Source organism: Aphis gossypii, chromosome 1 (assembly GCF_020184175.1).
Source record: "Aphis gossypii isolate Hap1 chromosome 1, ASM2018417v2, whole genome shotgun sequence".
NCBI lineage: Eukaryota > Metazoa > Arthropoda > Insecta > Hemiptera > Aphididae > Aphis > Aphis gossypii.
In genome coordinates, this window is record NC_065530.1 from 76,593,021 (window position 1) to 76,608,071 (window position 15,051).

General features: G+C 29.0%; 2 protein-coding genes across 10 annotated transcripts in view; one reads left to right on the plus strand and one right to left on the minus strand.

Moving 5' to 3' along the window:
• Positions 1 to 7,563, plus strand: part of LOC114131724 (cAMP-specific 3',5'-cyclic phosphodiesterase) — a 657,881-nt gene extending 650,318 nt beyond the window's left edge. For all 9 annotated transcript variants that reach the window (XM_050200512.1, XM_050200888.1, XM_027997021.2 and 6 more), the window contains 10 exons: positions 1,432 to 1,525; positions 1,687 to 1,955; positions 3,122 to 3,220; positions 3,393 to 3,557; positions 3,701 to 3,800; positions 3,904 to 4,058; positions 4,171 to 4,293; positions 4,456 to 4,638; positions 4,711 to 4,825; positions 5,004 to 7,563. In XM_050200512.1, the coding sequence (XP_050056469.1) occupies positions 1,432 to 1,525; positions 1,687 to 1,955; positions 3,122 to 3,220; positions 3,393 to 3,557; positions 3,701 to 3,800; positions 3,904 to 4,058; positions 4,171 to 4,293; positions 4,456 to 4,638; positions 4,711 to 4,825; positions 5,004 to 5,158 (1,458 nt within the window). In that variant the 3' untranslated portion in view covers positions 5,159 to 7,563. The remainder of the gene's footprint in view (positions 1 to 1,431; positions 1,526 to 1,686; positions 1,956 to 3,121; positions 3,221 to 3,392; positions 3,558 to 3,700; positions 3,801 to 3,903; positions 4,059 to 4,170; positions 4,294 to 4,455; positions 4,639 to 4,710; positions 4,826 to 5,003) is intronic.
• On the minus strand, positions 7,377 to 13,666 carry LOC114131726 (macrophage migration inhibitory factor-like). Its single transcript, XM_027997026.2, has 3 exons — positions 13,393 to 13,666; positions 11,269 to 11,456; positions 7,377 to 7,756 (listed from the first exon to the last, which is right to left on the minus strand). The coding sequence occupies exons 1-3, from the start codon at positions 13,495 to 13,497 to the stop codon at positions 7,654 to 7,656; spliced, it is 396 nt and encodes a 131-aa protein (XP_027852827.1). The 5' UTR covers positions 13,498 to 13,666; the 3' UTR covers positions 7,377 to 7,653.
• Between the last annotated feature and the right edge of the window lie 1,385 nt (positions 13,667 to 15,051).

Below are 15,051 nucleotides of genomic sequence, written 5' to 3' on the forward strand. Positions count from 1 at the left end.
TATATTATATAGTAGCGTTGTTAGTGGTGTAAATTTTTCCATTGTACAGTCGCTTTTCGATAATTGAAAACACTTTGTAAAATACAAACGTAAACGTAAACGGTTTCTTAATGATCTTCTTTTCGATAAGATAAATAGCAGTATGATTCCAATCACGTCACACAATACATATATATATATTATATGCCATACATATAGATACATATATGATATGAAAAGCTATTATTCCCGATAGGTGTGCGTATGTAAACCTTATGAGTTATGTTTCTCTTTAATGGGACTAAATATATTTAATTGTGTTGAGAACATTATATTATACTACAATATTATAGTAGGCGAGCTAAGTGGAGTTCTCCCAAGTATTCGCAGATGTTGCATAATAATTAAATTACATAATAAGCAACTTGATATTGAAATGAATATATATATGTATCAAATAAAATATAAAATTGGTTTATGCAAATTGTTTTGGAAAAGTGTGCAGCGGCAAACGGTTTTCGACAGCTACGGCTTGCATTAAAAATGCGAGATAGTACTCGAAATTAATGCACAAACTGTCCGGGAAAATAATACAAGAAATAGAATTCTGTTTTTTTTTTTTGTATTATTATTATTTCCTCGTGTACTAACCCCCGTGGACCTGCAGCATAAACACGGCCAATTTATACTCGCACACTCTGAAGCCAGCGCGAGGATAGCTAGACATTTCTCAAGTGGAAAATATCCAAGAAATCGATTTTGGTTTTTTTTCCACGTAAATTAAATTTCCCATAACTCAACAGCGGTAGCGCATTTTATGTATAGGTATACATATTCAGTCATTTTTGAATACAAAGGAAAAGAAAAATATAGCGAAAAATTGAAAGGACATTATGAAAAATATATCTGATGTGCATTTTTTTTTTTATTATACATAGCATATAATATAGTAAATGATCATATAAAGCTTACTTTAATGCGCGTCAAGTTAACAGAACACAATATAAAAAAATATTTTGATAGCCTTAATATCTTACCTAAACCACCTCTATCAGTTCAAATTCACAAAAAAATACTAAATATGTACTAATATTTTTAATATTTATAGTTAAAAAAGTTATTTAAGTTTAATGAATTTTAATTATAATATGTAGCTATGTGAAACATTTTATTTTATTTTTATATTTATATATTATATTAACTAAAGCGCATTACGTTTTGGTAATTTTATTTTTTTTAAACGAAGTGCTTGAATTTCACTGAATCCTACAATGGTTTAATATATTTTATTAGGTATACTTTTAAAAGGGTTGATTTATAAAATATTATATAACAATTAATTAATTATTAACTGATATTTTGAAATTTCTCAAATACGAAGTGATTAATATTAATTTCAACTAAAAATGTATAGCTGTTTAATTAAATAAAATATTTTAAATTATGTTACAGTTCAAAAGGATGCTTAACAAAGAGCTTAGTCACTTCTCCGAGTCTAGTAAATCTGGAAATCAAATATCTGAATACATTTGTTCCACGTTTCTTGGTAAGTAATTATATTGATAATAATACATATATTATATTAAGACAACTCTGCAGTTCTGCTTCTTAATAATCGATTTTATACGACAAAAACTTCAGGAATTTTAGAACTGTACACGTGCATGAAACGTAAGTAAAAGTATGCCTTTGTTGCGTCTTTTACAGATAAACAACAAGAGCTGGATATACCGTCACTGCATACCGATGAAAACCAAGATGAAGGGCGGCAAACCTCTAATAAAGCGTCGTCGTCCTCCGGCGCGTCCAATTCACAATCCGGCGCACCGTCCAAGAAAAAAGACGTTAAATCCAAAGTGACGCCGATGTCGCATATATCGGGCGTGAAAAGGGCCTTATCGCACACAAACAGTTTTGCCGGCGAACGGCTACCAAAATTCGGCGTCGACACGCCCAAAGAAGAAGAATTGGGACACGTGAGTCAAAAATACGATATAATAAAATTGCAATATTATGATATAATAGTGTATGTTGCCCATACAATAATCGATCGAATCCGTGCGGTTGCATGGAGGGATGTAAGGACAGGTACGAAAACGAAATGGTTCGCCACGATGGTGGTAGAATTATTTACTATAAAAGTAATAATTAATATTATTTTTAAACGTTTCTCATAATTTTATCCAGAAAATATTATTTTGATTTAATCGAATGTTTTCTAATAATAAATTATTATTCATTTTATAATTTATATTTTATAAATACAAATGTTGAATGAATAAACGTTGTAAAAACCGCAGGTGGGGAGTAAAGTGTAATGAGATTTAAGATGGGTTTAGACAAATTTCTACGATACATTTTTAAAACGATTAAACGTGGTCTGTTATTAACAGGGTTGGAATGTGTCTGAAGCAAATTGTTTTAAACATATGTTTAAAGCATTTTAAATAAATGGTTTTGCTCAAAACATTTTATACGCGAACCTTTAAAACGTTTTAATCAACATTAAAAAAAAAAATAAAAACATAAAATTCTATACCTAGTAATTTTATCTATAAAATATACATTTTGTGTATAGATCACGATGTATTTAACCAACAAATGGGTTCACAATTCACAATCAATATTTTTAATTTTGTTAGTCCTTTCTTATACACTTCATAGTGTACCTATGTGTTACATTTGGAACATTTGTTTGTTGTATATTAAAAAAAAAACTTTTAAAATAAAAAACAAAAAGTTTTCAACAACGAAATTGTTAAATGTTTTTATAAATAAAACGTTAGTTTTGTATATTATTTATAAAAAACTTGATTTTTCCAATCCGGGTTGTTTGATGCTAAAATCAGTTTATAATAAATTGCTAAATAATAAAATATACCTACTACACGCTACAATAGAGCCGTTGTTATATACCAGATTCAACGTTATATTAATATCGATCGTTATATTACATAATGCCATTTTCGGTGAAACAATTAGTAAGCTACCACCGTCGACAATGACGTACCTACCTATATTACAATATGCCAAACTACCGTGTACGGTTACCATTATACCAACGAATATTTGTATTCTCGTTGAATATTGTTGTACACAACGTATCGATAGTTACAACGACCCTTCGTGGTTTCTCTTTCAGACTTTGGCCGAAATTGACAAATGGGGTATCGATATATTCCGGATAGCCGATCTGACCAACAACCGGCCACTGACGGCTATAGCGTACACCGTGTTCCAGGTAACAACCAACAACAACAACAGTAATAATAACGACAGTAATGGTGGCGAGGAGGATGAGACTACGGCTAAGGGTAGTTACTACACTGCAGCTGTAGTCGCACCGCTCGTTTGCCACGCTGTTAACCGAACGGTTCTCGCTAATGGCCGCTATTTATTTTTATCGTTCTCAGAACCGAGAGCTTTTGAAAACGTTCATGATTCCGGCTAAAACGTTTGTTGCGTTCATGATGACTCTAGAGGATCATTACGCCAAAGACAATCCTTTCCACAATAGCACTCACGCGGCGGACGTTGTCCAGTCCACCAACGTTCTGCTAAATTCGCCGGCTTTGGAGGTGAGCTGACTGCCAAAAACAGTCTCATACCACATATACCCAAATTCATATTAAATTATATCATAATCTGGAGCTTAATACATCGTGTGATGGTGCAATGATTATGGTATATTGTATTAATGAACGATTCTTTTTTTTTTCAGAGTGTTTTTACTCCACTGGAAATCACTGCCGCCCTTTTCGCGGCCGCCATACACGATGTTGACCATCCCGGACTAACCAATCAGTTTCTCATCAACTCGAGTAAATAGCACTTAAAAAATATAATACATATATAATGCACCCTAATGTGATTTTGAGTTGCGCAAATTTTTATGACATTTGTCGTCCTTGTTTTTTTACGTAGGTTCTGAATTAGCTCTGATGTACAACGACGAGTCCGTGCTGGAAAACCATCATTTAGCAGTGGCTTTCAAACTTTTACAAAATGACGGATGTGACATATTCCAGAATATCAATAAAAAACAAAGGCAGACTCTGAGAAAAATGGTTATCGACATGGTAAGACTTTATCGATGTTATTTTTTATAGTACGGGTATTATAATAGTAATACCTAATTTTTATTATAAATTATTAACGTTATTTTTCGTGATATTTTTTAATCACTTATAGGTACTTTCAACTGACATGTCAAAGCATATGAGTCTGTTGGCTGACCTCAAAACCATGGTGGAAACAAAAAAAGTAGCCGGTTCCGGGGTACTATTACTGGACAATTACACCGACAGAATACAAGTAAATCATTTACCACTTCATTGACATAAATACATATATTAATAAAAAACATAAGAATACTATATAAAACATATATTTATATAAATTGTAATGCTAAGCTGCAGTACAGAATCAAGATATCTAAAAATATTTTAATGTATGTATGTATACGTTTTTTTATAGGTCTTGCAAAACTTGGTACATTGCGCGGACTTGAGTAACCCCACCAAACCGTTAGAACTATATAAACGATGGGTAGACCTGTTGATGGAAGAATTCTTCCAACAAGGTGACAAAGAGCGAGAACAAAACCTAGACATCAGTCCGATGTGCGACAGGCATAGCGCTACGATAGAAAAATCACAGGTATAACGCAGACGGAACTTTAATAACGATTCCGACCAAATTATTAATTGTTATTGTGTTTTTTGCACGCAGGTTGGATTTATTGATTACATCGTGCACCCTCTGTGGGAGACGTGGGCCGACTTAGTGCATCCCGACGCCCAGGAAATACTCGACACTCTCGAAGAAAATAGAGACTGGTACCAGAGTAAGTATATAATATAATACTTTTGTTTCGTATGCGTATGAGGGATGTTCCCTCGAATGATACGCATAATTATATAACTATCGTGGTTATATCTGTTTTCGTTGTCAATACGATTATAAGTAACGCAACGTATCTATAAAATATTCTAAGATCTAAGGTTTCGTTTTACGCGCAACAGGTATGATTCCACCCAGTCCGCCTGCCGACGAGTCCGAAGACCGCGAGAGCGGCGACGAAGATGATTCGAAACCCTCGGCTAGTGACCAGGACCCAAACATCAGGTTCCACGTGACACTTGAGGAAGGTGACGAAGACTCGGTGGCCGCAATGTGACGCAAACTAGTCGGCTGGTGTCGCAAGCTGGGCGAAAAAGTCAACTCCTGGTGGAGGACCAAGCAATGAGCAAAGCAATTAGCGGTTCATCTGGTCCCCGTCCTGGAAAAAAATTTAAAAAATCACAGCGCCCCTTGTCCCCAAGAATTACATGGTGTGTCCGTGTATCTGTGTGTATGCGTGTGCGTGTACGGATTCAATCCAAAACGCTTTTTTTTCTGTCTATGTAAAAAAAAAAAACAAGTTTAAAAAAAGATAATGATTAATGATAATAATAAAAGAAAAATGAAAAAAAAAATTAATTAACTGCAAATTCCTTTAATCTCATTTACATATAGTTATAATATAATATATAAAACGCGAATAAAAAAAAAACCTTTATTATTATTATTATTATTATTATTATTATTAATAATTTGATGTAATTTTGTTGTTATACATTTAGGTACGTATTATTAATTATTAATTAATGTTAGCTTGTGTTGTTCGGAGAGAGAATTTGCTCGTTTGTTTGTTTGTTTGTTTTTATTATTATTGAATACCGTTTTCGTAGTTGTTCTTCATTTGATTTTTCAAATAATTATCTTTCTTGTTTAGTCATTATTTTAATATTTATTGATGTTATAGCTGTTTAATAAAAAGAAATGATGTTATACATAAGAATATATACAATTAACTATTGTAATAATTAATAGTTATATTATTAATCTTATATCTTTTGGACATATAATTTTAAGTAATATAAACAAATGTATATCCCTGAAAATGAACCTAACCTGATTAAAATATCGTGTAACTAAGTAACGTGGGTTTTTTCATATTGTAAGAGATGGAGTTTTGGCTTTGATAATTTTTTTATGTACATATATGTATTTTTTTACTTGTATTATTCAAGTTACTATAAACAAAACATATGCAACACTTTAATTTAGATTTTTACCATTTCCAAATATATTTTGATCTTATTTACATTCATAGTTTGATATACTATTGGTACTCAAAGAAATCTGAAATCAAAAATTATATTCAAATCTCGTAATTTAGAAATTGGGATTTTATTCTTTTTTAATATTTGTTGAGTATGAATTATGAATCAATGGTAAAATAACTCTGATGTTTACAATCTTACCAAGTCGAAATCGAAATCTATAAATGACTTTAAACTATTTTATCATCGTTATAATTTTTATATATTTTAACGTTTTCGTTTACTATTGTCTGTATATTGTACGACATGCACTAAAATGTCTCCAACAACTTTCGATTAAGACTGTGATTTTCGTTTACCTGCTTACTGCAATATTTACACGTTACTTTTTTCGGTTGGGTTCATACATTTTTCGTTTTATTCTATAAATTCAAAAATATATATTATAATTGCAGATTCCATATAATTGTCAATTCACTTGCATTTCTCATCCGATAGTATTTTATTTATTATTTACTATTTAGGTATACTTGCAAATGAAATGTTACCTTTCTTTGTATTTACAAATGTGTATATTATATTTATATACATTTGTTGGATATGATAATTATTAGTGTGTATTCATTTTATAATTTAAACGACTAGTCAATTTTTCGCAAAATATTTGTACAAATTGTATTACCCTCCCTGCCCCTTCATCTCCATTTTTAAGTTTATTTAATATTCTTATTTCTAAAAACCACGTTTGTCTATTGACTGTCTATTTTATATAAGCTTGGTAATTCAGGGTCCCCGATTTTTGTCCAAATTCCTATTTACTTTTTTTATATTATATATATACATATATATTAATATATTATGTATGTATATATATATATATTTATTTAATATATAATTAATAATAAATACTAAACGTGTAAATAATATACGTCTCTTCCTATATTACTTGTAAAAAAAATACAATAGATACATACACATATAATACCATAATATCTGTACAATATATAATATATATATATATATTTATATATATATATATATATGTTCTATTTAAATTACGGAGAATATCTTTCGTGAGCCTTAGTTATTGTCATATTATTATAATATCATCTTTTGCATCTGTTGATAACACACATCCTAATTATATAATATTATATAACAATACACTATGGCCGTTTAGTGTGTACCACTTTGTTTGTTTCTAAAGGATCTAACGAGCGGTGCTTAATTAATAATTTGAATTTAAGAACAATTTTATTTATCTGTGTTGTATTCAAAGTTAAATGCACATCGAGTATATATATATTTATATATTATATGAACATACATCATACGTGTCTGTATGTGTTTATAAAAATATATATATTTACATAAATATTATTATTATTATTATTATGATTATTATTATTATTATGTCTATAGGTCTGTAATTTTGTACCAAATAGATCGAATAAAATATGGAAAACTCGGTACAATATATTGGTGTTGATAATTTATACTAGTGTTTATGTTATATATTATTATTAATATTTAAACTGCAGTTAAGCAATCCTCAGTCATTTGCATTTCAATCCGAAGGAAACGTGCCAATTTCGGACCAAATACGTTTCAAAGTTCTTCCGTTGTTGCCAATGAGCGCCATGTCGTGTTCGTAGTAAAAAATCATGATCCTACAGAAACGAAAAATGTATATATAATTAGTGTTGTAAAATCATTTCTTGTTGCATTAATTCAACAGAAACTTTATTTAAAAATTATAATAATAAAAAAAAAAAACAATAATTAGTAGCAAAGGTCTATGTGATTTCCATGATATTATTTAACAATATCAAAGCGTTGATATATTTTTTTATAGAGTTGTGATTATAATAATATTACAGCATGAACATCGAGTCACTGAGTAATTTTGATAATTTTTCAGCATAAAACATGTCTTAGTGAATGTTATAAACTTATAAATAACAAACAGCTGTAGCGAAACCGTACATCAAATACCAATGCGTAGGATTAGACAATAATATTAATATTAATATTCTACTCAAACTAAATCTTTTGTGGACACTTTTTGAAAACGCGTGTCCGTTGATATTTTGTAATATCATGTGTGTTAATATCGTTTGACGCCACTTTCAAACATATGTATGATAACAGGCATTGCTTACATCTCACTGTCTTATCACTGACCGAATTTTGATCGAACATCAGTGGTCATAAAACGGCAAGTACAAATAAATTAATATAATTTTTTTGATAATCGCTCACAACGGCGGTGTGAAGGTGAGAACTACACTCGTGTATAATGTTAATGTTGTGTTTTATAGAACAGATAGTTGGACGTTGTGACAAGTACCTAATAGTTAATAATATGCATCGGTAAGCACCAACGAGTGGTATACTATTGAATAATCATTATGAGAGCAAATAGAGATAAATCGAAATAAAAAAAAAACTTTTACGTATAGTTGTGTTAATCGTTTATGTAATGATATTATATTCACTAAATAATAGTGTAACGGCAATATTTTGTGACATTATAATTATCACTGTTATCAGTATTATCATTATAGGTTAAATATTTACCCATCATATTCATTAAATATTTATTTAATATGTACTTAATGATTTGATAATTTCAAAGCCTTTTTTTGAAACCCACTTATTTTATAATACGCAATAATATTGTGTTGTACATAGATCAAATAGATCATGTATTATTGGCTTTACAGGCGTCATATATATGGTGTTGGAAATAATCCTCTACAAATATATTTCATAGTCGAGCCAGAGGTTTCATAGTTCTGCCGTTCTGCGAGTGCTTACTACCGCCTACCGAGTATTTCAAACACAATTAAATATTAACATGATACTATGTGTAAATGTTGCAGATAAAACTAATTTTTATCTGTGTCGTTGAAGTATAAAATATGTACCTATGGTAATAATTAACAATATACAGCACATGTCAAAAGTCCCGTATTACCCTTATAAAATATCCATAACTAAACAATACGTCTAAATACGGGTTTTTCAACCACAATATATTAGAAATAATATATGCCCAAAAATTTAAACAGTGAATGGTTCGCTAACAAAAAAAAAAATAATAAATAAATCTATACTAAAATGTCATGCTCTCACAGTGATACTTTATAGGGATACGGTACTTATATTATTTTATACTAAAAAAATTAATCTATAAGCATTCAAAATTTTACGAACATAATAATAATAATAATAAACTCCCATCATATACGACAAAAAAAAGAATAATTTTAACAATTAACAGTAATAATTTATTTATAAAACTGTTTTATAATATATAACATAATATACTCTTTTTAATTTTACCGAGGATAGAAAAACCACAAAAAAAAAAACACGGCTACCTCACACTGACACATAATATTAGGATATTGCCTACCTCATTGATAAACCGTTTTGAAAATATTTTTGTCAAGAGATCCAACCTATATTATGAATTTTAATTATGATTAAAAAGTTCAAATGGAACTTATATTAATAGACTGGTCATCCCTATATTACTTTAACACTACGCGTCGTGAATCAATATAAAGAGCATGATTGTGACTGATTGACCGATGCACGCACGCAGCTATATATTATAATGTATAATTAATTCTAAGTTGTATAGCATAAACTACCACCAGCGCTCTCTGTATTACGAATCCGATTTGAATTAACAGGACATGTCAATTAGTAAAAGGACTATATAGCTGTTTTTCGACATTGTAATAGTGTTCGATCAAATATTAAGGTATAATGGTTGTGATCTGGACGTAAAGTATCCAAATCGAGTAACCTAAAAAATTCCAAGCAATTTATATGACAATTCAAAAATTTAAAACATCACATAGGTAGTTGCTAATAGTTAAAATCTTCTATATAAAGTCATATGAAAATGCAAATAAAATAAATCATTGAAAAGCCTCTTGTGGAAAAGCCTCCTCGAAAGCTTAAAACATAACTATAGGAATTTTGAAATTATAAATTTATATGAATCAACGTTCTGGAGTAAGTATCTAATATATTATACTTATCAATATTATTGCTTTTACTTTTATAGTGCATCGTATAATTATTTAATGCGGTGAAAAGCTATACATATTTTCTGATATAAAATGGTGATATTAAATATCTTTTTCATTACTTCACTAGGTCAACGCTTGATTTTAGTTGTATTGTATGAAATCCTTTACTAGTTGGTTTAATCAAAAAACTCAAGCATGTACAGAAGCGATTTTTTAGAATGGTAGCTTTTAAGATAAAATTGCAGGTAAGTTCTCTGAAGCAGTTTTAAAACATTGTGATTCAATCAGCTTACATAAAATAAGTTTATATTTAGACTTGTATAATTAGTATTAATCTCTAAGATAATCAAAAGTGAAATGATTGACCTGAATTTTAAAATTAAATCAAATTTCAAGTACTAATTTTCAGTAATAAGATTTTGTCTCCTTCCCTTTCTACGTAAAATAATATACTGTTTAGTCAAATAAGTTTCGTATTATAAATCTGTAACCTATATAAAAACAATTGATTTTGTTTTGATACATCACCTTAATTAAAATATTATAATATTCTTAATTCAATTTATAGTATAGAACTATATGTATACATTATACCCCTGATATATATACCCCTATGTAGTTTCAGCCATAAATTATAACGAATATTTTTATATTTTAATAACAAATAAAAAATAGCTGCATCCACTATGTGGATTCCACATGCATATCTATCAGTCAAAAATATTACTAACGGATATTAATAGGTAGTTAAAGTTTATTTCTGCAACCGTCATCATTTATCAAAAATATTTATTTCGTAATCACGACACGAAAATAAGAAGTGTACCTTAAATTAATTTTCTAAGCAAAATAGGTGAAAAATGGTATGTCTTATTTGACCAGGTGGGTTGCTGAGTATAACACGATTGCGGCTAAACATCCTTTTTTATTTTACAATGGAAATATACAGTAAGGTATTTATAATTATAGAATGATGGGAATTTAGTTTATTTATGTAGAAAGATGGAAATTTAATAGTTATAATAATCAATATCAATGTTAGGCTTTTAGTTATAAACAAATGTCGATACAATTATTGAGGAAAATATTTCCTAGTCACATGAATTTTCATTTTATATGAAGGTATAGATTACCTGGACTTTTGAACGCCGAGCGTGTTTTGCAGATATTCACTTATGACCGTCACATATCGTTCGATAACCTCTTCGTCTATTGCCGTGCCTGGGTTCAGCGACCCTCTGGTCAGATTCATCACCACGCAAGGATCGGTCGACCCGGAAAAATCAAACTCCTGTCCGGACCGCAGTTGGCCCATGATCACCTATAGCCCGAAACAATTACAAAATAACCAAATAAATATAATGTGTATTGTGTAGTGTACTTTTAGGATGTAATACTAATACCAAATATAATATTATTTAATGCGATAAAGAAATTGTATTTTTAAAATCTCAAAACTTTATCGAAGAAATTATTCGGTCTTAGGATGATAAAAATCATTGTTCACATACAGAACATAACTAATTGAATGTTTATGTTTGGTGTCCTACTTGTGCAATCAATTTTGTTTTACCAATCAATATCGTGTTTATCATCGATTCTTATGGTTGCAATATAAAATATATTATTAATTAACAATTAATTGTCTTGAATTGAACTATAGATACATATACTGACTTGTCTTGTGCCTTTTATACTTTCAATCCATGTTTCAAACAATTTTTTTTTAAACTAAGTTCATACTATATTAACTTCAATAGTTTTTCCACAACTCGTTTTCAACTCTTCTTTATATTTACAATTAACCACATGTTTAAAGTTTTTAACGCTTATCAATCATTTTCATAGTATCACTTATTGAGCTATTATGCTAAAATAAACATAATAATATATTATAATGTATAATATTATACAACATAAACGGGACGAGATTTCTCGTACGTTTCCTAATCGTGCGTTACGTACATAACAAACATAATAATAATATATTGTTAGGTATATTATACTATTGTTATAGGTACCTATCGATCAGCCGCGGCGCTTCGAATACAGATCGGTAGATTACGTAAAACAAAAAAAAAATTAATAATCAATTGAGTTCGTTGACAATATATAGTAAGTAATAATTATTGTTTTCGGTGACAACAACTATAATAGGTGAACATGATGGTGAAAGTTTATGGTAGAAGGGACAGGTTATAGGATAGAATAATAATAATACAATATTATGCGACGATAACGTCTATAAAAGTGTATAAATTACATGGTTAATAATATTATTATCGTTTTATTATAAACTAAACGTGTCATGTCATACAACCACAATAGTACAAGCCTTAGACTCTTAGGCTTATAATATATATAAAAGAAAATTTAATATAGTTCATGGGTCCTATAAACAATTTGATCACTTAAACTTGGTCGCATAAAAAGACACACAATGGTAATAAAAATACTAGTTATGTTGCAACTCTTATTAAAAATATCATAAATTTCTAATAATATCCTTCGTAAGTAATTTTTTAATTAATCCATTTTTTATACTTAACCAACGTTACACTTTACAGGGCAAAGTTTGTTGTCCCTTTTTTAGCACCAAACCATCAGTTTTCTATTGATTTAGTCATTTTCTACTATAATAATATTAAAATTATATCTTAAATAAGTACCTACCCAGAATATCATCATTCAAACACATTTTGAAACACATTTTAAAATATAATAATTCGTACACAATAAGATATATTATACTAACTTTTTAATACCACATTTAACATAAAATGAATATTGCAATAAAAAAGAATTATTTTTAGTTAAATTTACTGTTCATATATTATATATATTTAAATTAACGTATAAAAATATAACCCATCAATTTAAAATTGTAATTGTTGATTTTAATGGTTTTACAATTATATTAATAACTATGTATGTGATTTTAAATTTAAAAAGTCTGATACTCTAATATGTCATCATTTCTCTTAATATTTCTTGATAAATCATTTTTATTTGATTAACGTACTAAATAACAATTAGATGAACATTTTTTAATATAGAGTCAATGCAATAATATTTTGTTTCCTTAATTAACTTTAAATTTGGTGAGTCAAATATAATAGGTATTTGTGAACTATTAACTTTAAATTTATAACGATCTAGTGTTCTATCTACTGCACTATTAACTTGAGTTATTTTTATCTATCATTAACTTATCGAAATAGTCGACTAATATATTGTGCGTTTTTGTAAATATTTACCTTTTTGGGCCGATTGAATAACGTAGATAGGAAGTCGGAAGTACCAGACAGAAAGCCATCAGGAACCTGGCTGGCGGTCAAATTTGTGTCAATGGTATAACTCATATTATTTTTCTATATTATTCGCTTTTTTTGCCAGAACGCCACCTAATGACTCGTATAATTATGATATTATGCTATAGAATGTGTATAATTTTGTTATGGTACGATAACGTCGATAATGCACTTAGAACAAAACGGTTACTAATTTATAATATAATAATATTTTAATGAACGTTTATGATTGTATAACTGGTGTGCGCGGACCATCAACTGCTCTTGACCCCAAAAAATGCCATTCACGCAGTGTTCTTTTTTTTTTTTACTTTTTATATATTATGATTATGTAAAAGTAGTTTTTATCAACGTTCTTTTGATACATCATGAAATCGTTCACATGTATGAGTATTATATCAATAAATACACATTATGAAAATTGTGTAGGTTTGGCGGTGAACCTTTTATTATTTTATATTTGCTTTACCTTTTTCATTACTTCTAGAAAAAAATGTACCTATACGTTTTTTTAACCCTTTATAGGGCAAAGCAAAAATATGAAAAAAAAAAAAAATAATAATATTTTAAATCGTAGAAAAAAAGCTAAATAGAGAAAAAAATTTAAAAAAAAAGGAATATATAGTGTACAAAATTCTGAGTTTAGTGATATATTGACATTTCCTTTGACGCGCTCTAACGGTGAATTACTGAAACAGAACCTTCAAGATTTTATTTGTTTTGGTGGGAAATATATATCCCGCTGCCCTATAAGGGGTAATCAAAGTATATTAATATATAAGTATATAACCTACCTATATATTCTACATACAGCTGTAATTTACGAAAAAAAAAAATAACATAACTACTTTAACTATGATTTTTACCAAGTTAGTTTCATAACTAATTTATTAACTCGAACACAAATAGCTAATAACTTACATTATTTTTCTCTACTTATGCGTCAATTTTGTTTTGTTTGGCTATAAATTATCTTACATGCTTTTAACATATTTTTATTGCACCATACTTGAAATGTAAACATTATGATGGAGTAATAACCCCACACGAGACGATGAAATAATATAGATTATAAGACGATTTACAATTTTTCAGTAAAACGTTTATTTTTACGCACTGTGGTGGCAGCGACGAAAGCGATGTCAGCAACGAAATATTTGTAACCTCTGTATAATTTGTTTTTCAATGTTCCTACCTACATTAGTGACTTACGTGTTAAATAATAAAAAAATATATTTTATTATAATGTTAATAGGTAGCTATCTATTATTGTATTACTTATGCGACGCTGAATACATTATGTCTACGAATAAGTTTCTATTTTGCAGACTTTAAGTCGATTTGGGGTTCAGTATTTCAACATTTTCTAATGGTATGGAACGCGATGATATTTTGTACATTATGTATCACGGTACCTGCATCAGGCCACGCGAGAGAGCAAAACACTCTGTGAATACAAATGACTTACCGTTCGTTATATAATAATCGTTTATAAAATAATTATTTACTACAACCACGTACTGATATAAATATAACTATTAATAACCAAACTGAACACGCTTTCTAAGGCGTTTTGTATAGGCAAGTTGAGTGTTTTTATCCTTC